Genomic DNA, 27,783 nt, shown 5'->3' with positions numbered 1-27,783 from the left:
GTTAAAGCAAAAGAAATTACATCATTTCTTCAAATACAAGCTTATTTAATGAAGTTTACTTTTGTCTACTCTAAATGTCCCGTTTTTTGGCAAAAGATCCCACTGTGGCAAAACGGATAAAACAAAAAAACCGTAGTACTTAACAATTTCTCCATTGTCGCTCCAATTGTATATATTAAAAGAAAAGAGGAGGCATGACCTATATGAAACTGTACCCACAAAACAGAGATGGATCTTTAAATGTGAAGCCAATGCCGTTGCCGCTGCCAGAGGCACAGCCACTAACCTAACAGCGATCTTTAAATAAAATTGGCTACGCGTGGCCACGGCTTTAAATCTTTGAAACACAACCACTTTTTGAATTTTCAGTAAAAATATGAAGAAAAAAATTAAAATAATACTACGTAAAAATTTCAAACATTTAAAAATCCATGTCTTATTGGCAGCACTGACAGTGGCGACGACTACGGCAACGGCTACACATTTAAAGATCCAGCTCAGAAAGCAATTTGTTAGCAGACAAAATGGGTCTCCACCACATTGGACCAGGTAGATGTCTAGATTTTACATCTATACTTGTACATTTATTGTTTTCTCACATAAAATTACGCCATGAACACATAAACATAAAGATTTATTTAGAATATTTAGTATTATTTAAAACTTAATAAGAAAACAAAAATTTCAAAATCTAACAATCATAGTTATAAAGTTAATTATACATTAAGTGCGACAAGAACGAAAGCGATTAAGGCAGTAAAGCTTAAGGTAGTGATACTAGCTTCTCCAGGTTCATTAAAGAATTTATCATTGCAAAGTTCAGAGGAACACAAACATAACCTAAAAATATAAAACAAATGAATTTCAATTAATAATATATGGAGCTTTCACACAAAGCACCCCTTTTGAGCACTGTTACCCCTTTCCCACATCTTTAACCCTAACTTTACATCTAGAGACCTATATTTTTTTGGTAAATCCTTGAGCAATAAGGAACTTCCGTGAATAGTAAAGTCATGACCGTTTGACCACCCCATGACCGATTTTCTATTTCCTTCCTGTAGTTATGCCGTTTTTAAGCTACCAGTTGCCGAATTTTAAAACAGCTCTATACCAGCCAATTTTATTTTATTGTGATCATAAAGTATTTTTATTGCCTACTTATTTTATTTATACTTTGGATAGCCCCACGATGTTTGAGAACCGTAGTTTTTGAGCCAACCGCATGGGTTAGTCATAGGAGAAAAACTCCCACCTTATTTTCGATTTTTTTATCTCAAAGATAATGGAGGGGTGTTGTTATTTGGGGAAGTCACCTAATTTTAGAAAAGGTTTCTTAAACAAATATTTTTAACACATAACACGCAGCTTATCTGCATTAGACTTAAGAGGGTATCATGTTCACTGAATTATATTTTTAAATAAATCCATGAAGAAAAGATTTGTTTCACTATATAATGAATTTATCCAATATTTTTACCTTCCCGGGTATTCATGATGACTTTGTTCAATTTGTACATTACCCCAACAATCTTCTACAGCGAAGCTCTCATCATTAGTCTGAAATATATAAATCATTTGAATCGTATAGTTTAAGTTATTTAACTTTGATAAAAATCAGCAGGGCTCGGTAGCCGCGAGTAAGTCTCAAATTTGAACCCGTTTGGACGTTTTGAAGTTTTTTTTTTGTGAAAAGAGTGATGTCCATATTTTGGTCTGGTTTAGACTTCCAACTGATTTTTTAAATTGTAAACGATTGTTTTCCCTGAGGCTTACAGGCAGCGGCTGAGCCCTGAACATAAATCTTTTGAAGGTGCTCTTTGTATCATAATTTTTTATAACACAAAAACTTCTTAACAACTTATATAGCTTCAAAGCCATCCTTCTATAAAAGTATAGAAGATATTATATAATACAACTTTTGTAACAAGATTAAGTCCAATGTATCCTCCATCCTAGGTAGAAACAGATCAAAATGTCCAATCTTAGATCTGAACTAAATAAGACCTAATAAACGTGCGATGAATTTTTTTGTGCGTTTTCTTGTTCTGTGCATTTTGTAATGTATACCTTGGGATCATAGCAGTCCAGGATGGCATCATGTCCATCTGCTATAAAAGCCATACACATTGTTTCAGCGGCTGTACACATCTTACCCTAAATTAAGAATTATAGAAATCTTTTTTCATGCATTTTTTTCCAACGAATTCCATTTTTTGTTCCTATAATGCTTTATCGTCATTTTTATGGCTGCTCCAAGGACATTAAAAACAATATCTAAAAAGTTTGTTAGTCAGTTTGTTACGCTATGGAGAAAATGTATTTTTCTTGCTTTTTGATGTTTGGGTTGTATACAATTTTACATCCCAATAAGTGTTCTGTTCACCCTCCTTTACAAAGGTCTACTCCCCCAAAATACAGTTAAAGGAAATGTTTAAGGTAAAAAAGTGGCACAGCTCTTAAATTAATAAGAAAAAAAATTTGCGCGTCAATTTACCATTTTAAGGACGTTTGACTTTTCAGTGGGTGGATGGACACCTATGGGGGGTGTATCCACAACCCTGATACTAAAACTACACCTTGATGTCTTTAATACACCCTCATCTCGATATCGTTTTAAAAACGTAAAAAAGATGTAAAAATTTGCGTTCGCTTCGCGCAACCCCCTGCCAAGGCTCTCTGCACGCCACTGTTTGAATACATACCTCATAATGTTCCTTATCGCCACTGTAGCAGGTGAGACCACTGCCTGGAGTTTCTGGAGAATACGTAGTCACGTTTCCATCTTTGCTCCAGGCGTTACACAATGGCTCCTAATAATATATATTTCAGTATAGATTCAAAACCGATTAATTTCCGCAGGATTAGAATTTGTTCTAAGCCATTCTAAAAAATCATGTATGGTATTGTATCATAATATTAATACCAGTTTTGTTAAACCGAGCATCAACCCCACAGGTCTAACAAAACAGGTTATAATCTTTTAATTTTTCAAATTGATATCCGCGGAAAGCTATCTATAATACGATGCGATAAACAACTATTTTCAACATGGACTAAACCATAAAAATGAGAGAGGGAAAGAAAGAGAAACAAAAAAGCGATGGAAGGGAAGTTGAAAAATCAAGTAAGATTAATTAAAGTAATTAAATAGAGATCAGTATTACAAACAGACACGATAGTTTATAGAGTTGCTTTGCAACTAAAAAGCTAAAAAAAAGAAAAATTCCTCCTTAGGTTTTGAATAAAATCTACCAACACCACCTAAAAATTAAATTCATTTTAAAAATAGGTGGGGGCGGTGCTCGGCAGGCACCTATTGGGAAAGCATCAATCACCTTGCAGATACAGACGGTAGCATCTTTGTAATCATGTTCATGATGGTTGACATCCTCCTTGATACACCCAGCTCCATGATAGTGGCCATCCTAAACAAACATGTAATCATGTTCATGATGGTTGACATACTCCTTAATACACCAAGCTCCATGATAGTGACCATCCTAAACAAACATGTAATCATGTTCATGATGGTTGACATCCTCCTTTATATACCCAGCTCCATGATAGTGACCATCCTAAACACACATGTAATCATGTTCATGATGGTTGACATCCTCCTTGATATACCCAGCTCCATGATAGTGACCATCCTAAACAAACATGTAATCATGTTCATGATGGTTGACATCCTCCTTGATACACCCAGCTCCATGATAGTGACCATCCTAAACAAACATGTAATCATGTTCATGATGGTTGACATCCTCCTTGATACACCCAGCTCCATGATAGTGACCATCCTAAACAAACATGTAATCATGTTCATGATGGTTGACATCCTCCTTGATATACCCAGCTCCATGATAGTGACCATCCTAAACAAACATGTAATCATGTTCATGATGGTTGACATCCTCCTTGATACACCCAGCTCCATGATAGTGACCATCCTAAACAAACATGTAATCATGTTCATGATGGTTGACATCCTCCTTGATACACCCAGCTCCATGATAGTGACCATCCTAAACAAACATGTAATCATGTTCATGATGGTTGACATCCTCCTTGATATACCCAGCTCCATGATAGTGACCATCCTAAACAAACATGTAATCATGTTCATGATGGTTGACATCCTCCTTGATACACCCAGCTCCATGATAGTGACCATCCTAAACAAACATGTAATCATGTTCATGATGGTTGACATCCTCCTTGATACACCCAGCTCCATGATAGTGACCATCCTAAACAAACATGTAATCATGTTCATGATGGTTGACATCCCTCCTTGATATACCCAGCTCCATGATAGTGACCATCCTAAACAAACATGTAATCATGTTCATGATGGTTGACATCCTCCTTGATACACCCAGCTCCATGATAGTGACCATCCTAAACAAACATGTAATCATGTTCATGATGGTTGACATCCTCCTTGATACACCCAGCTCCATGATAGTGACCATCCTAAACAAACATGTAATCATGTTCATGATGGTTGACATCCTCCTTGATATACCCAGCTCCATGATAGTGACCATCCTAAACAAACATGTACTCATGTTCATGATGGTTGACATCCTCCTTGATACACCCAGCTCCATGATAGTGACCATCCTAAACAAACATGTAATCATGTTCATGATGGTTGACATCCTCCTTGATACACCCAGCTCCATGATAGTGACCATCCTAAACAAACATGTAATCATGTTCATGATGGTTGACATCCTCCTTGATACACCCAGCTCCATGATAGTGACCATCCTAAACAAACATGAAATCATGTTCATGATGGTTGATATCCTCCTTGATACACCCAGCTCCATGATAGTGACCATCCTAAACAAACATGTAATCATGTTCATGATGGTTGACATCCTCCTTGATACACCCAGCTCCATGATAGTGACCATCCTAAACAAACATGTAATCATGTTCATGATGGTTGACATACTCCTTGATACACCCAGCTCCATGATAGTGCCCGTCCTAAACAAACATGTAATCATGTTCATGATGGCTGACATGAATCTAGTAATAGTGTCTAACTTTTTATCTTTGTGACGTAACAAAAATCGAAGGATGAGAGGGGAGGTGGGAAAGGAAACCCCTAAAAAAGAGATAGATTTTTGTTACGTCACAAAGATAAAAAGTTAGACACTATTACTAGGTTCGGTTGACATACTCCTTGATACACCCAGCTCCATGATAGTGACCATCCTAAACAAACATGTAATCATGTTCATTATGGTTGACATCATCCTTGATACACCCAGCTTTATTATAGTGATCATCCTAAACAAACATGTAATCATGTTCATGATGGTTTTCATACTCCTTGATACACCCTGCTCCATGGTAGTGACCATCCTAAACAAACATGTAATCTGGGTATTAATGTACATTTGAACCATTTTCAGTTTTTGTGTTTGTGTATGTGTGTGTGTGTGAGTGTGTATTGTTGTGTTTATTGAAGTATTTGAGTGTGTGTTTATGAGGCAAGTTAATGAATCCTCTTAATTTTATGTTATGTGAGATATTGTTGCATCTACTTGTGTTTTAGCACTCATCCAGTTTTGTCCAAGATAAGTTTATCAACCAAATTTAGAAATCATCAAGCAATAAAACTTTTAGATTAAGTTTTTTTTATTAATGTTTGCCACAACCAAGCCTCTAAAGACTTTTAGAATTCAAACGTAGTATTTAAAAAAAAATAAAGAATTTATGGTATTCCTTTTTTCAATGCTTAAGATAAAATTGATTCATATATGATGTTTAGATAGAGAGAAAATATGATCACGAATCAATTCCAAACATAGATAAATTTGTCTTTTGTTGACGGACCGACAGACTGACGGACAAAGAAAATAATTTTTTGACGCTCAATGAGATCAGCTGTCGAGAAAATCTCATTTCCCCCTTAGCAGTACGAACTGGCAGACAAACTTAATTACAAAGCAGCTTCATTATTGAAAATTGTAAATGTGAATAGGAAACCTCGTAAGCTAAATCCCAGCATTGTCTAATTTCACTCCTGCTCTCCCCTTCTCCATGCACAAGTTGGTAACAGTAGTGCTCCGTAGATTCACAGATCTCAACCTAAACAACAAAATTTAAATATATGAAGAATATACGTGGATATCATAAACAACAGGGGGAAAATTGTCGTCAATTTAGGTTGCTAAGATAGACATAATTTATTGTTCCATTTGTTCATCCAGTAGGAGGGGAGGGCATGGGATAGAGGAAGTGGATAGGGATATCGTAATTTTAGCCAGATACAAGTTTGACTTTGTTAGAGTACATGATAATCTGTTTTAAGTTTCAAGTAATAATATCTGTTTAAACAATATAGTTAGTGTGTTAATTTATGAAAGTTTGAATAAATTAAAGCATTTGACGTGAAAAATCTCTTACTTTTCTAATATCCTTAAATGTCTGGGTGTACAAATTGATCTCTGTAACCGGTGAAACGATAGGTACACTGACAAACGTACTAGGGGGGCGGTTGAGGTCCACATGTCTCCGGAAGGTTTGTAACTATTTTTGGGGAAGTTACCGCCACCCTTCCAAGAGAAATTAACACAAGAAAAAAATTAGCCCCCTCATGGCTTGTTGAAAAAAAATTATAGCTAAAAAAATCTATGAAAATTAAATATGTATATGAATTAAGATTACCTTCCATTCTTCTTCTCCTGTGTCCGGGTGTTTTTCTCCAAAGTAGCAGGACATCGACTGGGCGTTTGTTGTGAGAGGAGCCTCTGTGGGCAGGGTTGAGGATATGTTGTAGGCATTACACATATTGTCGTCGCAGGTACACAGTGTTCCATTATGACAGCTCTAAAATATTCCAGTCTACATTTTTTGGAGGAGGGGTGGGGGGGGATTTATCCTAAGGGGTTCAGTTCCTTTCCCTAAAAAAAAGTGGGGAGGAGGAGGGGGGGGGGGGGGTCAGGAGAGAGAAAATTTAAGGAAAATGGTTAGAAGACAAAGAACGCCGGTGGCAATGATGTGACTTTTTCCCTTAGAGAAATGTAATTTTTATTATGTATATTTTATAATTAATACTCCATTTTCAAATTTTTGTAAATAAAAAATTTGGGTAGGTTTTTTTGCTCATCTTGGTATATTGTCGGGTTTCAACTACACTCCCTCACAATGAGAAATATGATTCTTCTCTAAAAACTAAAGTTACCTGGTCCCCATCATCATGATGCCAGCAGTGAAGCCCTTCATAACAAACACCTGATGTGTTATATCTTCCATCCTCCTAACAGCGAAAAAGTACATTTTCAAAATCCTTCCAATACACAACTTTATAAGTAAACAAAAAAATCTTAGCATTTACACCACTGTGTTTTGTTGCTAAATTGGTGGGTGGTTTTTAGTTTGTTTGTTTTTAACTTTAGGCCAGGTCAAGTTAGGTTTTATTGGGTACTGAGTATCCAAACATGGCTAGAGTCTCAAGCATAGGAAAGAACTACCCTTCTAAAAAATAAGTTGGATGTTTCAGTGCTTGACAGGCCGGGAAAGCAACAAAATCGCAGTTCAACTACTCTATAATTTCAGTATGTCAAGAATAAAACAATTTTCTCTGTTCACTGCATTGTATAGTACACAACATGGCAGTTATTGTTTACTAATAACATTTACTAAATACATTTCATGGCCTTACTATATTGCAGGTTTCTGATCTTTAATAAATTTAGAAAACACCCTTTGCTTATGAACTTAATTGTCCTTGTTATGAGTTTAAATATAGCACATTTCTGTAAGATCAATGTATCTCTTCCTGTCTGGGATCAAAGCAGCTGGCCAAGAATACATTATCGTCTCCATACACTGCCATGCACATTGTCTCGTTCTTGTTACAGATTTGGGTGGTCAGATTTTCCGGCTAGAAAAAAATTCATATTCAAATGTAAAGAATTAAAACAAAAAGTAGAATATCCTTTAAGTTTGGCTTCGAAGCCGATTAAAATCCGTTTCATTAATACTGGTTCTCAGCCATACTGAAAAATCATGTATAGCAACGTATCATAGACAATTTCTACGAATATTACAATAAAATTATAGAAATCAATACCAATCTTAATCTTATATTTTCTCATTTCAATATCCGCGGTAAGGTGTCTAACTCTTCTAACAAAAACCTTAAGCTGATCGACTAACCTACAATAAGCTTAAAATATAGGTTCGTTTAAAAAAAATTGTAGTCAAAATGTGATGTGAAGAAAACCTTATCATGTGGTCCCAGGAATCCATAATAGCAGTCCAGACCAGAACCAGGGGTTGTTGGATGCGGATGGGGAGTTACCACACCCTTTTCATTGCACAGATGTTCTAAAAATATAACTTTTTAGAACATATTTCAAAAGCAAAGCTAAATTAAGTGTCTTCTTAATTAATTAGTCTGTTTTTTAATCGTTTGTATAATTTTTGTTTCTTTATTTGTATGAACCCATTTTATATAAATCTTCCATTTTTACCCTTTCTTACCAGGATCTTACTTATACTTTCGAGTCGTTCTTCTAAACCTAAATGCATACCTGTATATCCTCTGTTTCTGTTGGTCAGAAACATCCATGCTTTAAGGTACAAGAAGAAGCAAAATTTATGGCAAATATATCCTTTTTGAAGAACATGTAGATTAGATTTTATAAAAGTTTACCTTTACAAACAAAAATAGTTCCATTATGGCAGGTACCTCTGAAGCAATGCTCTCCTGAAAGAAAATAATATGTGTAGTTGCAAAGCTACTAACTACTGAGTTGGGGTGATTTCTAGTGGTAAAATACTTATAAATCTCATCGTCTTTCTTTATTTTAGCCAATAAAGTACTTAGGCTATCAGCATTAGAACTTAATTTCTTTATATACTTCGTTATTTTTATGTTATTTCTCAACTTATGGATGTGGTTGTCCTTAGTTTAATTTCATTAATTTAATTAGTCAGCTATTAATAGAAGAGTTTCTTAGAATAAAGCTTTAATTAGGGAAATCGCTTGGATTATGGAATTTAATCAAATGTGACTAAATGTGAGCAAAAATCTTTATATGTTAGAAATTATTTCTAAAGTTGGAGTACGTCCAAGCTTTTTTGGGGGGGGCGGGGGTAAAAAATTGTAAGGGGGGGGGGTAAAATGAAAAAAAAATCGTTTGGAGGGGGTAATCGCCCCTTAACCCCCCCCCCCCCTTGGACGTCTATGAGTTGGACGTATTATTTTGTCTGATTGACCATCCAAGGAACTAGATCTATTATTTGTTTCACATTGTTTTATGTCTGCTATTTCTGAACTGTAAAGGTTACCATCTATGTGTGTACCCCGTATGAAAACCAAAATTTACCATAATCGCTAAAATTAGATGATTTATTTACCTACGTCATAAGTGCCCGGATCTGCATATTTTCCACTATCATAGTTGACATCATAACAATGGCCCATAGCAAACCCATCATCACTGGCTATCAGAATACATCTAGCAAGAATATTCTTTAACTAGTGGCTACGTCCCTAGAGGCCTCTTTGGGCACTTGGTGTTGGAGTAAAGTTTAAAAGAAAACTTTTTTATTTGATGGCATGTAATTTTTTTTGTAGGGGCCTCCCCCATAATTTTTCTGAACCTTCCTAGAACAAGTGAGGGGCTACATTGTAAAGGAAAACCATTTCGGTCCAGCGGTTAGGACATACTGACATACTACTACTTTTATATCTTTTGATGTAGTAGTTAAAAATAAAATACAAATAACAATATTACAGTGATTTACAATAATTACTTTCTTGAAAAGACTACTTGATAACACAGACGAAAGTGTAGGTAAGTACTAAATATTTAGATTGTTTTAATCCTTATGAACTTCCCATCACTGGTTTTCTTTTACCTGTCTTCTTGAGGTGCACAGATTTCTGGTACCCACTCCTTCTCATGCGTACTTTCTACATAGAAAATAACAGTTAGTGACAATAACTTTTTTTGCTAATTATTTTATTGTTTTATTTTTTAATTCCAATGTTTGACATTTGGTTTATATTCTTAAAATGATACAACTCTTTTTTCGTTTCCCTTAAAATTGGTTAGCTTTCCCATCTAGTTTGAAATAGATTAAATGTTTTTTATCAAAAAATCATCTTCTTTGGGTACTATATAACTTTATAATTTCTGGTTTTTTTTGTTCAAGACCTATCAGAAGCTACCCTGTAAAGAAGAACCATATCGGTTCAGCTGTTAGCGAGATCCTTTGGTACAAACAGACATATATACATCCTGTTACTTTATTATAAGGATGTAAACTTTACCAGGATAGTCAATTCCATAGTAGCAAATCTGTGTATTTTTATCAGTTGTCATAGGAACAGGAACAGGTGTAGTTATGTCTGTTGAGCCATCTACTCCATATCCATTACACATATCTTCCTGATATTAACAAGGATGATAACATCCATAAAAGCTACGCTCTAAAATGGTATGACAGATGAACATTAACTATTGTAGAGTGTCAGAGCTGAATATACAAAATATAAATATATCAGTTTTGACAAAATTATGCCTAAATTGGTAGGAAAACTTCTTAAATACAGAATACTGTTTAAGGACACACTGAGTTTTTAGGACTTGATTATAGAGATGCTTCGCTTATTATATTGTACCTTATTGTAATAGGAATCAGTACTCCAAAAATCAGATCATTCGGATGATTATATCACATAAACAATTGCTGTTAAAAAAAGTTAAAAGTCAACCTTTATAAAATGGACGTACGGACATTCTGGCAATGATTATAGAGTTGCTACGATTTTTAAATCTTACCTAACTACTACAGGAACCACTATGCAAAGTTTGAAATCGATAGGACAATTCTAACTTGCCTAAATTAACTAAAAAAGCTATCCGTTACAGACGGACCGACCCTAATTATAGAAAAGCTTCACTTTTAAAAATATATTTACTAGGCTATTTTAGTCATTAAGAAAAATTGCTTTTCAAGCTAAAGAAAGATATTATTTATAGATTTGGCATTAGGGACATAAAAAGTTTATATGTTTTATCAAGTTTGAAAAAAATGCAAGCCTTACCTAACATAGATGAAAAAAATGCAAGCCTTACCTGACAAAGACAGACTGTAGAATTATAGCACTCTCCATCAATACAGGCCTGGGTTATCTCACATCCAGTGTAGTTATACTATAATTCATGTTATTCAATTAAATGTTAAAAATTGCCGCCATTACTTTTTATTTTTATCCAACCATTTTTTCACACCCTTTGTTTTTTGAATAATGACATTTATTTTACTCTTTACACAGACACACAGAATGAAAGTTCAAACATTTTTTTCCTATAACCAATAACATGACCTTGTTGTACATAGCAGGATCCCAGCAGTCAAGCTTGGTGTGGTTGGTCTCCACAGATGTAAAGGAGATACAATAGTTCTCAGAGATGCCACACTCCTTCAACTTATAATCATAATCATGCCAACCCTGGAATAATAATATCAATATAGAAATAATAATACACAGAGAGGCTACTCTCATATCAACTTATAATCATAATCATGCCAACCCTGGAATAATAATATCAATATAGAAATAATAATATACAGAGATGCTACACTCATATCTACTTATAATCATAATCATGCCAACCCTGGAATATTAATATCAATATAGAAATAATAAAACACAGAGATGCTATACTCCTTCAACTTATAATCATAATCATGCCAACCTTGAATATTAATATCAATATAGAAATAATAATATACAGAGATGCTACACTCATATCAATTTATAATCATAATCATGCCAACCCTGGAATAATAATATCAATATAGAAATAATAATATACAGAGATACCACACTCCTATCAACTTATAATCATAATCATGCCAACCCTGGAATAATAATGTCAATATAGAAATAATAATATACAGAGATGCTACACTCCTATCAACTTATAATCATAATCATGCCAACCCTGGAATAATAATATCAATATAGAAATAATAATATACAGAGATGCTACACTCATATCAACTTATAATCATAATCATGCCAACCCTGGAATAATAATATCAATATAGAAATAATAATACACAGAAATGCTATACTCTTATCATTTAAAGATCATACTACCCCTAAAACCGTTAATAAACACAAAAATATGCTCTATATTTCCCTTAAAGCAACATTTAAGCGTGATTGTGTCTTTGTGATTTGGTTTGCGTGACAAATGAAGAAATCAAGTGAAATATGTAAATTTTTTGATTCAATTAATTAATCTGGAATATATTTACTCCTCCATTATCTGCCCTAAATGGTACTTTATGCCTGGGGCCCAACATTCCATACCCTACCCATACTTGCATTATGGGACAGGGAAATATTTTCATACATTTTGAATTTAAAAAATAAGTGAGCATTATGAGATTTACCCTAAAAAAAGAAAGGTTAAACAGTATTTTTCTGAAAAGGGGATAAAAAGGGAAGATAAAAGCTCAAACAAATAATTATTGAAGTCATTAATTTTGCTGAAGATTTTTCCATGTTTCTGGTTGCATTACATCATCAAAGAACAAGAAAAATCAAGAAATAATGTAGGTAGCCAAATTAAGAAGTTAGACTTTATCATTTGCTTTAAAATAACAGAAAATAATTAGTTATTCTTCAACTAGTATATAAAGATGCTCTATAAGATTTAATGTTTTTTAATGCGACTGTTATTATAAATTTATATGAATTTTTTTTGCAAAAGTTAAAATTTTATCTTAGATGTTGATATTTTTAAAAAATGACATCTTGCTCTACAATCTATTTTCTATGTTAACCATTCATATAAAAGTTGTGTAGGCCCAATGCAATACACAAATATTGTGGAAAAAAAACTTTTTACAACTATTATTTTTTTGCAGGAATTTGTACAATTTCTCATGTGCTCCAATTGTGCTCAGTTATCAGCCCTACATCATGACCTCTATTCTGATGAAATCATCAAAAGAAGGTAATTGTTTTAAAACCGATTAATATCGGCTGGATTAGAACCGGTTCTCTGCCATACTGAAGAATCATATCATCGTATTACAGACAATTTTTTAACTAATGATTAATTAATAATTCCTTAGCCTTTTAATCAATGTTTTTTATCATTTTGTTAATTTTAATTATTTAGAAATGATTTATTTCTTGATCACATAATGTCAAAAATAATCACTCCATCAATAAAACAAGTAAAAATGTGATAGGGGTTTGACATATTGAACTATTCAAGACAAATGGATTATTCACTCAATTTTGCATAAAACGGCATAAAGAGAATGCCTATGTAGTGTAGATAGAATTAAAGGGTAAAAGTTTTGATTGCATTGCAATATGGTTGTTGGTACTCTAGTATGTAGTTTATATCAAGTGCTACTAGTACATATGTATATCAAGTACTACTAGTACATATGTATATCAAGTGCTACTAGTACATATGTATATCAAGTACTACTAGTACATATGTATATCAAGTGCTACTAGTACATATGTATATCAAGTGCTACTAGTACATATGTATATCAAGTGCTACTAGTACATATGTATATCAAGTGCTACTAGTACATATGTATATCAAGTACTAGTACATACAGGGTGGGGCAAATAAGACCGGACATTTTTCAAACGACCATAGCTCCAAAACTACTTAACCAATCAGAACGTTTGACCCCACTATAAAAAGCTTAGGTAATAACCTTTTTGCCCATAAAAATCTTTGGACGATGGAGGACGGGTACTTTGAGCTGGCCGCGCATATGTTCAACAAGGCGGATTCCGAGTGCGCCCGTACAATACCCTGGATTCTCGACTATGGCCTACTAAATCTGATCTCAGTTCATCTGTAGATGAGATAGACTTATAAAACTTGCTGGAGTTACTCTGAGATACATAAGTAAGAAACTAGAAAAGACTAGAGCTCTCTATCCCAGCTGGCTTGGCTGTAGTACTCAGGCAAAGTGAAATGGGGCAAATTTTGATATGTCAAAAACGTCTAAAATCTTGAATATTTCTCGGTTCTTGACTTAAGGGCCCATATGGAACTCTTTTAAGACTATGGGTTGCGCTGATAACCCTTGCTAAATCTTCATGCCATTTCCAAAAAGGTACAGAACGTTGTTATAGCTCAATTGTGGCCCAAATGAGAGCCGCCGTGTCGAAGATTAGCTTAAAAGATGGGTGAATCTGGATCCTGTGGTTACTCTCGTCACGAAGGAGATGTGGCCTCCCAGCAGCCCCTATCTTAATCTAATGTACTATTGGGCCTGGGGCTACTTTGAAGCATGTACCAATAGACATGCTCATACCACAAAGACCTCCCTCATGTCCATTATTAAGCAGGACTTCGCCAGCTTGGACAGGGACATGGTGATCATGAACTGCGGGCGGTTCAGGGGGCGGATAGAGGCAGTGATTGGGGCTGGCGGCGATTTTATTGAATAATCTAATAGTCTTATACCCAATTTGCTTCCCAGTTTTTAAAATTCAACAAAATCTTTAAAATTGACAATTTTATGTTCCTTTGATTAAAAAATATTATTTGTCCGGTCTTATTTGCCCCACCCTGTATGTATATCAAGTACTACTAGTACATATATCAATTACTACTAGTACATATGTATATCAAGTACTACTAGTACATATGTATATCAAGTACTACTAGAACATATGTATATCAAGTACTACTAGTACATATATCAACATTACGCCTATCTTGAAATGGATCATGATAAAGCTGGGTATGTAAAACACCAATGATGTATGAAAAAGAGGTCTTTTTAAAAATATTTACCTGATAAATTAATTTGTATAGTCATACTGATTTTGAATATAGATTTAAAAAAAGATATATTATACTTATATGTCTTTTGTAGCATGGCTTACAGACTGACTGACCAGGTGAATTATATAAAGGATACTCGTTGGTACATGTGATTTTAGCTGTCTATCTTCGATTTATAGAGTAGCTTTGCCACTGAAAAGATACATCTATAAAAAGCCTTACCCCCGCATAGCAAAATAGTCCTGAGCCAGGGGTGAAGGGAGGTGCCTCACTAGAATAATCCACAGTATTACACAGGCTATCTGCACACACACATAGTGTCGTATCATTGTGACATATATCCCTGAAAAATAATATATTTGAAAGCGAAGCTTTTCTGTAATTATGGACGGTACGTCCGTCCGTACAGGTTAGCTCATTTCTGAGATTTAGACATGTTAAAATTCAGGTGATTCTTATAACAGTTAAGTAAGATTTTAGAAGCGTAGTAAGCCTATCAACGCTACCATCGTTATTTTTGTTTGTCTTTCTTTATGATTTTGGATATTCTCATCCTTGTTTTTTTAAAGAGAAGTTCTGTAATTGTAAGGTATTATCTAGGAAGTGCTAAAAGTATGTAGAGTCCTGTATTTATCAAATATAATCTAGGAGGCGTAACAACTCCAAAAACTAAAGATTCCTACATTATGTTGTACTAACGGCTACGCCCCTAGAGGCCTCTAGTGGCACTTTAAATGTTTTTGTTTGTTAAAGTCTCTCCGCTAATTCTTTATGTTACAGATACCTCTTTATGTTACGTTAAAGTCTCCCAGATATAAAAAAATCAATTTTTTGTCATTTCTCTTGGAAGGGTGGTTGTACCCTCCCCCAAAATAGTTATAAACCTTCCCGGGACCCATGAGAATCTACCCTGTTAAGGAGAACCCGACCGGATCTGCGGTTAGCGAGATCCTTCGGTACAGACACACAGATACACAGACACACAAACAAACAGACAAACATCCTGTTACTTTAGTATAAGGATAATCTAGAAATAATTATCCTTTGGATTTGCTTCTTAGTCATCATTTTCTCCCTTTTTTTTCGTCCTTATTCTTTTTTTAAAATAAAAACTAAAACCGTTTCTCGTATTCATTCGAATCCGGTGGATAGGAACCGGTTCTCATCCATACGAAAAAACTATGTCTAGCATCGTATTTATTCCAGCTTTCTACGAATATAGAAATGTACAATCATAAGATTAAAGCCAGTTTTTTTAGCCGGTGCCTTCGGCACCTCGGGGCTAAAAAAAATGGTTTTAATCTCATAATTGTACTTTCTATATCCGCGGAAAGCCGTTTATAATACGATGCGAGAAATAACTATGATCTAACTTTGTTATAATAAATCAGGATTATCTTTTAAAAAATACCATACTTTATATCCAAGTTTGGTTTTAATGCAACAAATGGTGAACAAAATGGTTTTAACTAATTGTAACCTGTGACAATGATGGAATCCTTTGTAGCATCCTGGATTTTGGAATTCCATGTTGAAAGATGGATCAAAACAGCTCCTTAAAATGGAAATAAAATGAAATATTTTTTTCAACATTCGATTTCACCACCCTAAAAGTAATCTTTAAAAATAACATTGATTTTTTTTCTACAAAATATTTTGTAGTTGTACCTATCTAAATCACTTGTTTTTGTCACATTTATTTATTGTTTTAAGTACCCAAAGATTTAAGGCTAACGAATAAGACAACGTGATTATAAAACTTTGGGTACTGGATAATTAACAGTTCAATGTCTCCTCCCTTCCTCCGTGTAGTTAATAATACCTATATTCATATCCATCCTCCTCTTTAGAAACAACAATACACAATTTTTCTTCATTTTGACAAACTTCTGTGTACTGCATCCCTGACTCGTGATGATTCTCCATCACACTGTAATAACACTGATGCTGATCTAAATAGAAATATCATACAAGAACTATTTTGTCCATATATGAGTAGCCAGGGAGTGAGGGGACATTGGGCTGTTTACTACATTAGTACGCACAGTTTTGTAATAACTTTAATTATTGGGGGGGGGGGGGGAATGTTTGATTCCCCCCCCCCCCCCAGCCAATGGAATTTTGAAGTTAGAACTTTTAGCCCCCCCCCAAAAAAAATATGAAAAGCTTGGATGGGGGGGGGGGGGGGTAAAGGGTTGATTCCAACCCCCCTCCCCAACCAATGGAATTTTGAAGTTAGAATTTTTACACCACCCCCCCTCCCGCCAAAGGAAAAAACTTGGACGCCCTTGTTGGTGAGGGTGTCCAACCTTCCAAGAAAATAGCTCGAGAACATCATAGAACCAGTAGGTATATTCCCTAAAGATTAATGCTTATTCGGATCAGCAGTTACCGAGATTTCAGCTTAAGACAGAAGGCCTAAGGTATTACCTGGAGGGGTAGTTGGTGGGTTGGGATGGGAGTTGAAACATTTACCTGGAGGTGTAGGTTTTGGGTAGGGGATGAGAGTTGAAACATTTATCTGGAGGTTTAGTTGGTGGGTAGGGAATGGGAGATGAAACATTTACCTGGAGGGGTGGTTGGTGGGTAGGGAATGGGAGTTGAAACATTTATCTGGAGGGGTGGTTGGTGGGTAGGGAATGGGAGTTGAAGCAATTACCTGGAGGGGTGGTTGGTGGGTAGGGGATGGGAGTTGAAACAATTACCTGGAGGGGTGGTTGGTGGGTAGGGAATGGGAGTTGAAGCAATTACCTGGAGGTGTTGATGGTGGGTAGGGGATGGGAGTTTAAACATTTACCTGGAGGGGTGGTTGGTGGGTAGGGAATGGGAGTTGAAACATTTATCTGGAGGGGTGGTTGGTGGGTAGGGAATGGGAGTTGAAGCAATTACCTGGAGGGGTGGTTGGTGGGTAGGGGATGGGAGTTGAAACAATTACCTGGAGGGGTGGTTGGTGGGTAGGGAATGGGAGTTGAAGCAATTACCTGGAGGTGTTGATGGTGGGTAGGGGATGGGAGTTTAAACATTTACCTGGAGGTGTAGTTGGTGGGTAGGGGATGGGGGTTGAAACATTTACCTGGAGGTGTAGTTGGTGGGTAGGGAATGGGAGTTGAAGCAATTACCTGGAGGTGTTGATGGTGGGTAGGGGATGGGAGTTTAAACATTTACCTGGAGGTGTAGTTGGTGGGTATGGGATGGGAGTTGAAACATTTCCATTTTCTGTATAACCATTACACAAGTCCTGAACAAAAAAAGAATAAAAACAATCAGGTGCTTTTTCTTAAAAGTAAGGATGGTTATTTATCGCATCGTATTATAGACAGCTTTCCACAGGTATTGAAATGAAAAACCGAATTTAAGATTTAAACTAGACATGTTGGCCTCGAGGGCTGAAAACCGTTTCTAGTCCAGCGGATATTAATTAGTTTCGTGGCCATACTTGAAAATGCTTTTAAAAACAACTTTAGATGGTAGTGTTTTTCAGTCGGTTTTAAGTTTTATTTTTAACAGAAGAGATTCATTTACGTCATTTGGCTCAGCTTTTATTATTGATTTAAGGGAAAAGTCCATGAAAAATGAATTGATGTACATCGCCAATGAAAAAAAAATTATCTTTTCGTTACATTGAAATTATTGGTTGAAAAGTTTAGGCTTTGCTAGCTTGAACCAACTAATCAAGATTTAATAAAAGTGTCCATTTTTAAAGCCAAAAATTGGAGAACATGTTGATGAAGCTTGGTCGCAGTATGATTTACAGTCCAATGTCTCTTCCCTCCATGGGTAGACCCAAGCCCAATAGAATAAAGGACTGGGTATAGGCTACCTACATAGATAAACTTAGATTTTGAGATATAAATACTATCTATAATACAAAGTAGCTTGATGTCTGTCCGTCTGTCTGTTCCTTAAGATCTCGGTAACCACTGAACCGATCGGATTCTACTCTTCAGGGTATATACCTACTGGTCCTGTGAAGGTTTTAAGCTATTTCTGGGGGTGGTGGGACACCCGCAACTCAACCCAAAAATTAAAAATCCCCCCTCCGATTTTTTTTTTCTTGCGGAGAAGTTAGATTTTTTTCTTATGGAGAAGTTAGTTCACATAAAACTATTGGCGGCAGCACCAGTAGTACTTATTTTTTTTAAAATTACCTCTTGGGGCAAAGCCCCTAGAGGCTAGGGGCGAAGCCGCTAGTACTATATAAAAGTACAAATTTTGGAACGAGTCTAAACCACTCTGTTATACACTCATTTCTTTAATGGATTCATTTAATTTACACAGTTTAGTCTTGTGTCTAGTTTAACCATTTTACATTTTATACTTTTACTTTACATAAATATTTCCAATTATGCATAGTTATTTTTTTATCTCAAGATTTCAATTTAAAGAACGTTATCCTTTTCAGGAAAGCTTTATATAGGTCCAGTAATGGTTAAAGGTCATTTTTTAGATTTAAGCCTTGGGTGGGTTTTGGATATTTTCTACCCCCAGACGAATCCCTTTTAAAGAACAAAAAGCAATTTGCTAGCAGACGAAAAGGGTCTCTACTACTTGGGCCAGGGATTATACATCTCTATTGTTACATTTATTATAACAATGTTTTTTTTTTAAAGTTTATATTTGGGTTTATATTTGAGAAGATTGTATGATCACACTTATATTCTATATACAAATATGTAAAGGTTCCATTGGAGAACCACTAAAAAATACATAAAAGATCATCAGTTTATTAGAAAAATTTATCTCAATTTTCTATTCATGAAGGTTTTAAGTATTTTATGCACTCAAGTGGTTTCAATTTTTAACGATAATCTATAAATTAGAAAAAGTTCAAATTGTGTTAAAATGTTGTCAAAAATAATCCATGTGACTTTATAAAATGAGAGAGATGACAGTAGAAGTGGGATAGAAAACCCATAAAAAAGAGATGGATAATCACTCTTTTTTATTACGTCACATGGATCATTTTTAACACAATTTTCACACAATTTGGGCTTTGTCATAAAATACAGTACGCTTCTTTTAAACTACAATTCATACATTCTCACTTATAACGTCATAAAAATAATACATTTAAAGAAAGATCAATGACGAAGATGATTAAAGTCCATCCACTGATAATGACGTCATTATAGCCAATGAGAGGCCAGTATACACTGGAATTGACCAATGGTAAAATTCATGCTGGCCTCTCATTGGTTATTCTATCGTATGAGGTCATAATCTGTGGGGGGACTTTAATGATCTTCATAAATGACAAACAAATTTAACTTATTGTATCAAAGCGCTACTTAGGTGATATTATCTGTCTGTTTATCATTTTTTTTCATTTCGCTACTATTGCTACCCTTATTTTGCTATGTATTGCTATTTAATTCGCTACTTCTACCCTCTATTCTTTTAATTATATTCATCGGATATAAACACCCTTGTTTAAGATTAACAAGTACCTTGTCGTTGCAAAGGCAGACAGTGGCATTTTCATAACATTCTCCATTGAAGCAGTGTTGCCCAACTATACACCCGTCTTCCTACAAGTAAAGTCAAGTAACTTTTTGGAGGATTTTCTATAATTAGGATCTGTACGTTAGGGACAGGACAATGGGAATTTTGTTGATACCATTTCACTTGATCTAAAAACCTTTGATAGGCGTTCAGTTTGGCTGTTTACCAGATCTTACTGGACATGCACCCAACATACTTAATATAGAGTATTTATTGTAGTTTGTATATACAATATTCCTTTTATAATAGATGCTCATAAATGAATCCCTGAATATATATGCTTAGCTTTGGTTTAATGCTTTTATTTTGTGCATCAAATTCAGGAATGAACAGATAGGTTAATAGCAGATTAATTTTACCCCTAACAAAACTTTGAAGGCAAACACTGAGGTAATCAAAAGAAATCTTATGCTATTTCTATCATTCCTATACATTTTTTTGTACCATATTGTATTTAAACAATGAAAAAGGAAATAAAAATCATATGATTAATTCTTTAGGGCCAATAAAAAAGAGTCTTTGGAGAGAATGGAAGATTTTTGGGCTAGCCCAACTACGAATTTGTGTAAGAATGAATACTGTTGTTTTAATAACATTTCATTCCTTGCTTCCGTGATGGAAGAGTATATGCATCCTTCATCAATGTTTATCTTATTCCTAACTGGCCCATTTCAAGGACAATTAAATTCATAACAAAACAATAATAGCTTAGTTATTAATAGCAGAGCTTTTCTATATTTAATCATAAACGATTTTAGCTATTTCAACATGATAAACTCTTTCAATTGCTATGTTATATGATGTTTCTTATGGCAAAGAGATACAATGATTAAAGCATTCCACTCAGATTTGTTTTTTACCTTATATCTTTCATGTTCCCAGTCTTTATCCCTTTACCTTATATCTTCCATGTTTACAAACTTTATTCCTTTACCTTATATCTTCCATGTTTCTAAACTTTATTCCTTTACCTTTTATCTTTCATGTTTCAAGTCTTTATTCTTTTACCCTATATCTTCCATGTTCACAAACTTTATGACTTTACCTTATATCTTCCATGTGCCCAAACTTTATTCCTTTACATTATATCTTCCATGTTTCAAGTCTTTACTCCTTTACCCTATATCTTCCACGTTCGCAATCTTTATACATTTACTTTATATCTTCCATGTTCACATTAACTTTATTACTTTACCTTATATATTCTATGTTCCAAGTCTTTATTTCTTTAACTTATATCTTCCATGTTCCCAGTCTTTATTCCTTTACCTTATATATTCTATGTTCCAAGTCTTTATTTCTTTACCTTATATCTTCCATATCTTCCATGTTTCAAGTCTTTATTTCTTTTCCTCATATCTTCCATGCTCTTAAACTTTATTCATTTACCTTATATCTTCCATGTTCCCAAACTTTATCCCTTTACCTTATATCTTCTATGTTCCCAGTCTTTATTTCTTTACCTTATATCTTCCATGTTTCAAGTCTTTATTTCTTTACCTTTTATCTTCCATGTCTCAAGTCTTTATTTCTTTACCTTTTATCTTCCATGTTTCAAGTCTTTATTCTTTTACCTCATATCTTCCATGCTCTTAAACTTTATTCATTTACCTTATATCTTCAATGTTCACAAACTTTATTCCTTTACCTTATATCTTCTATGTTCCCAGTCTTTATTCCTATACTTTTTATCTTCTATGTTCCAAGTCTTTATTTCTTTACCTTATATCTTCCATGTTTCAAGTCTTTATTCCTTTACATCATATATTCCATGTTTACTAACTTTATTCCTTTACCTTATATCTTTCATGTTTCAAGTCTTTATTTCTTTACATCATATATTCCATGTTTACTAACTTTATTTCTATACCTTATATCTTTCATGTTTCAAGTCTTTATTTCTTTACCTTATATCTTCCATATTCCAAGTATTTATTCCTTTACCTTATTTCTTCCATGTTCAAAGTCTTTATTCCTTTACATTATATATTCCATGTTTACTAACTTTATTCTTTTACCTTATATCTTCCATGTTCCAAGTCTTTATTTCATTACCTTATATCTTCCTTGTTCCAAGTCTTTATTTCTTTACCTTATATCTTCCATATTCCAAGTATTTATTCCTTTACATTATATATTCCATGTTTACTAACTTTATTCTTTTACCTTATATCTTCAATGTTCCCAGTCTTTATTTCATTACCTTATATCTTCCATGTTCCAAGTCTTTATTTCTTTACCTTATATCTTCCATGCTCTTAAACTTTATTCATTTACCTTGTATCTACCATGTTCCCAAACTATATTCCTTCACCTTATATCTTCTATGTTCCCAGTCTTTATTTCTTTACCTTAAATCTTTCATGTTCCCAGTCTTTGTTCCTTTACCTTATATCTTCCATGTTCTTAAACTTTATTCATTTACCTTATATCTTCCATGTTCACAAACTTTATTACTTTACCTTATATCTTCAATGTTCCCAAACTTTATTCCTCTACCTTTTATCTTTCATGTTTCAAGTCTTATTCCTTTACCTTATATCTTCCATATTCCGTAACTTTATTCCTTTACCTTATATCTTCCATATTTCGTAACTTTATTCCTTTACCTTATATCTTCCATATTCCGTAACTTTATTCCTTTACCTTATATCTTCCATATTCCGTAACTTTATTCCTTTACCTTATATCTTACATATTCCAAGTATTTATTCATTTACCTTATATCTTCCATGTTCCAAGTCTTTATTCCTTTACATTATATATTTCATGTTTACTAACTTTATTCTTTTACCTTATATCTTCCATGTTCCCAGTCTTTATTCCAGCACATTTTCAACTCAAGACCGCCTTCCTCCATAGCATGTAGGGAATAACACCAATCCTAAAAAATTTCAACAATATTAAAAACAAATGAGTACTTCAAGCTTCAATCAATTAAATCTTTAAATTGTATTAAATTAAGAATTTTAAAAATCTAAAAATCTTACATTTAGAAAATTGATAAATAATAAAAGTTATTTCTCGCATAGTATTATGAACAGCTTTCTGCGGATATCAAGATTAATTTAATCTAATGATTGTACATTTTTATATTCGTAGAAAACTGGATATAATACGATGCTAGACATAGATTTTTTCGTATGGATAAGAACCGGTTCTAATCTACCGGTTTCAAATGAATACGAGAAATAATTTTATTTCACTCCTGAAAATTTCCTTTTAGCTGTTTTGTGCACTTTTTGAAACTAAAACAGTGCTCTATGTATAAAAGAGATAAATATTATGTCTGGATTAGAAATTATGAAATAGATCAATAGTATACTCTAACATATAGGGACAAAACTAAATATCCATAAGAATGGACATTGTAATGTATATAATTGATTACTCTATATAAGTATACTCTATTATATAGGGACAAAACTAAATATCCATAAGAATAGACATTATAATGTATGTAATTGATTACTCTATACAAGTATACTCTAATATATAGGGACAAAACTAAATATCCATAAGAATAGACATTATAATGTATGTAATTGATTACTCTATACAAGTATACTCTATTATATAGGGACAAAACTAAATATCCATAAGAATAGACATTGTAATATATGTAATTGATTACTCTATATAAGTATACTCTAATATATAGGGACAAAACTAAATATCCATTAGAATAGCCATTGTAATGTATGTAATTGATTACTCTATATAAGTATACTCTAATATATAGGGACAAAAATAAATATCCATTAAAATAGCCATTGTAATGTATGTAATTGATTACTCTATACAAGTATACTCTAATATATAGGGACAAAACTAAATATCCATAAGAATAGACATTGTAATGTATGTAATTGATTACTCTATACAAGTATACTCTAATATATAGGGACAAAACTAAATATCCATAAGAATAAACATTGTAATATATGTAATTGATTACTCTATATAAGTATACTCTAATATATAGGACAAAACTAAATATCCATAAGAATAAACATTGTAATGTATGTAATTGATTACTCTATACAAGTATACTCTAATATATAGGGACAAAACTAAATATCCATAAGAATAGACATTGTAATGTATGTAATTGATTACTCTATACAAGTATACTCTAATATATAGGGACAAAACTAAATATCCATAAGAATAGACATTGTAATGTATGTAATTGATTACTCTATACAAGTATACTCTAATATATAGGGACAAAACTAAATATCCATAAGAATAGACATTGTAATGTATGTAATTGATTACTCTATACAAGTATACTCTAATATATAGGGACAAAACTAAATATCCATAAGTATAGACATTGTAATGTATGTAATTGATTACTCTATACAAGTATACTCTAATATATAAGGACAAAACTAAATATCCATAAGAATAGACATTGTAATGTATGTAATTGATTACTCTATACAAGTATACTCTAATATATAGGGACAAAACTAAATATCCATAAGAATAGACATTGTAATGTATGTAATTGATTACTCTATACAAGTATACTCTAATATATAGGGACAAAACTAAATATCCATAAGAATAGACATTATAATGTATGTAATTGATTACTCTATACAAGTATACTCTATTATATAGGGACAAAACTAAATATCCATAAGAATAGACATTGTAATATATGTAATTGATTACTCTATATAAGTATACTCTAATATATAGGGACAAAACTAAATATCCATTAGAATAGCCATTGTAATGTATGTAATTGATTACTCTATATAAGTATACTCTAATATATAGGGACAAAAATAAATATCCATTAAAATAGCCATTGTAATGTATGTAATTGATTACTCTATACAAGTATACTCTAATATATAGGGACAAAACTAAATATCCATAAGAATAGACATTGTAATGTATGTAATTGATTACTCTATACAAGTATACTCTAATATATAGGGACAAAACTAAATATCCATAAGAATAAACATTGTAATATATGTAATTGATTACTCTATATAAGTATACTCTAATATATAGGACAAAACTAAATATCCATAAGAATAAACATTGTAATGTATGTAATTGATTACTCTATACAAGTATACTCTAATATATAGGGACAAAACTAAATATCCATAAGAATAGACATTGTAATGCATATTTATTCATTAACAATTCTATTAATAGTGTCACAATTCTTTTTATAACAATATATATATTCACATATGTATGATATATTTGAATGTCCCAAATTCGATTTAATTTGTCCTATTAAAAATGCAGTTTTTCTAGAGTTGGTCTTTCTTTCCAATTGTCATTTCACTTGGTACATTTTAATCATAGCAAAAGAAAGAATGTAGTATATCATAAAACATGTTGATTTTTAGTTTTTTTTTACATTTTGGAACAGGCTAAACATATAAAGAACAAGTTTTTCTTGTGGAAAGAATTCTTGTCAGCAATATTTTATTATATTATATTATATACCTTCTATTTTATTCATCAATATTCAATATTAGTCATAAATATAAGTATAGGTATTGTAATAGATCCTACACCCCTAATAATTAAACTAGAGTCGTGAAGAAGGGGGTTGTATCCAGCTCCCTGGCAAAATTAAGTGTGGTGGATACACCCTCCTAGGTGTCCACCTCCTATATCCCCCTAGGATTGGTGTTAGGTTCAAAAAGTTACACTGCCTTAAACTTAAGAAGGTGTCAACCACGTAATTGAACATCTTTTATCATTGGATTCGTTTTCCTTTTATTTCATATTACTACTGGCTATATTTTTTTTCAGATTACCCTTATTCCTGATATTATTGGCTATATTTTCCGCGTATGTGTCCTGCCAGTTTTTGGACTTCAAAGTAGACTCACAAATTTAACATATAATAATAATATATTTACCATGTTTTAACTTTTTAATAATAATATAAATAACAAGTTTTAACTTCAAACCATAAAAGATTATAAAAAGAATCCATTAAACATTTATTGAACAATTCAAGAAAGAATTGGATTTCTTCAAATCAAAAATAAACATTTAATACTAATTATCTGTGATATACAGCTTTTATAATTTTTCATTCCATTAAAACCTTTAAATCCAGTTTATTCTTCCCTCCTCATAAATGTTTAAATACCTGGTATTTATCACATGTTGTTTGATTGAATTGTTCCAGAGTGCCAGTTCTGTTCAACCTACCATCATAGCAGGTCAACCCATGGGCCCCTAAAATATAGCAAATCTAAAAATATTTTTATTGTATCTTATTATGTTTATATCAGTGCAAATTTAGCTATTATGGAGACCTTATGAAAACAAAAAACGGCTGCGGAATCACACAATCTGCGAGGCTACAACTGCGGCTACAATTGCCGAACCTTGCAAGAGTATGCTTGAAAGAAATGTCCATGTATATTGAAACTGTCAAATATTGCATCTATTCAATAGTAAGGGTGTGCTCAAAATTTGGGCTGAGGGGGGTGGTTGTAAATTACCAGAAGTTTTTTCCCTCTTTAGAAAACATATCTAAGGGGTCTGGTTTAACCTAAGAAAAAGCTCGATTTTCTGGGTCGGGTTGTGAAAGGGGATACCGCCAAAAATTGGAATTTTACAATTCCCCCCCTCCCTCACATAAGAAATAGTTTGAAGAAGGGGGGATGCACCACTCCAAAACTAGAGTCAGGAGGGTATATTTTTCTCCATATGCACGCATATGTTTAATAGCATCACAACTATAATAAATTTTACATTTTATAAAATAAATCATTTTATATTGCAAAAATGTCCAAAATATTGGGATGTTCAAATTCTTCTGTCTGCTGACCTTTCCAATATTTTCAAAAAGCAATTTTGAAAATTATGGTTCTTTCTTTAATGTTTTTAAGAGTATTAAAGATTTAAAAACATTTGCTTAAATATCAAAAAGTTGCAGTATTATGTCATAAATTCTTTACATTTGACCTACGGACAACAGGCCGGTCAACAGTCCAAGTTTATATACTTTTGAAATCGAGTTAATCAATGCTTAAAATAAATATGAAATCGTCAGGCTTACAAATGCCAGGGAGGAAGGGGATAATGGGCTGTTCATTAAACTAGTCCCCAAAATTTTATCATAACGTTTTCTCATTAGTTGGATTAACAACTTTGGAGACCTTTATTGAAGTTTGTTTTGTTGGTTCATTAGGTTGAGTGATCAACCGTTTCAGCCACTAATTGTCATTTATAAAAGGGCCAATTTTGTGTATCATCATTGGGTATGTACATGAATTTATCGGCCATTTTTTATCCCTTAAATCTCTGCAATAATGAGCACATACATTCTTTTTTTTATACCTTTAGTAAGGTTATACCTGTAAAAGAGGCCAAAAATGTTAAGAATAATATAATCATTCTTCAATAAACTAAAAGTAATGACTAAATGATATTCTTTTTAAATCCA

At 33.1% G+C, this 27,783-nt stretch overlaps 1 protein-coding gene across 3 annotated transcripts; it reads right to left on the bottom strand.

Annotated features, from left to right (window-relative positions):
• Positions 1-633: 633 nt before the first annotated feature.
• On the bottom strand, positions 634-27,783 carry LOC145334378 (uncharacterized). Of its 3 annotated transcripts, XM_080179834.1 has the most exons (24): positions 27,695-27,779; positions 26,479-26,567; positions 23,128-23,217; positions 20,279-20,359; positions 17,997-18,069; positions 16,654-16,783; positions 16,312-16,386; positions 15,054-15,174; positions 11,372-11,497; positions 11,121-11,198; positions 10,313-10,430; positions 9,898-9,952; positions 9,394-9,494; positions 8,687-8,740; positions 8,255-8,358; positions 7,810-7,912; positions 7,211-7,287; positions 6,694-6,855; positions 6,013-6,114; positions 3,339-3,428; positions 2,706-2,813; positions 2,071-2,157; positions 1,481-1,560; positions 634-840 (listed from the first exon to the last, which is right to left on the bottom strand). In XM_080179834.1, the coding sequence occupies exons 1-24, from the start codon at positions 27,732-27,734 to the stop codon at positions 717-719; spliced, it is 2,268 nt and encodes a 755-aa protein (XP_080035960.1). In that variant the 5' UTR covers positions 27,735-27,779; the 3' UTR covers positions 634-716. The 3 variants fall into 3 exon arrangements, with proteins under 3 accessions (XP_080035960.1, XP_080035968.1, XP_080035975.1); XM_080179842.1 differs by lacking the exons at positions 23,128-23,217; positions 26,479-26,567; positions 27,695-27,779 and adding an exon at positions 21,723-21,757; XM_080179849.1 differs by lacking the exons at positions 634-840; positions 1,481-1,560; positions 2,071-2,157; positions 2,706-2,813; positions 3,339-3,428 and adding an exon at positions 4,841-4,929 and having other exon boundaries at positions 27,695-27,783.

Source organism: Acartia tonsa, chromosome 2, assembly GCF_053477335.1.
Source record: "Acartia tonsa isolate MP-2025a chromosome 2, ASM5347733v1, whole genome shotgun sequence".
Classification (NCBI taxonomy): Eukaryota; Metazoa; Arthropoda; class Copepoda; order Calanoida; family Acartiidae; genus Acartia; species Acartia tonsa.
The sequence above is the reverse complement of the archived record's forward strand: the minus strand, read 5'-3'. Positions and strand labels throughout refer to the sequence as shown.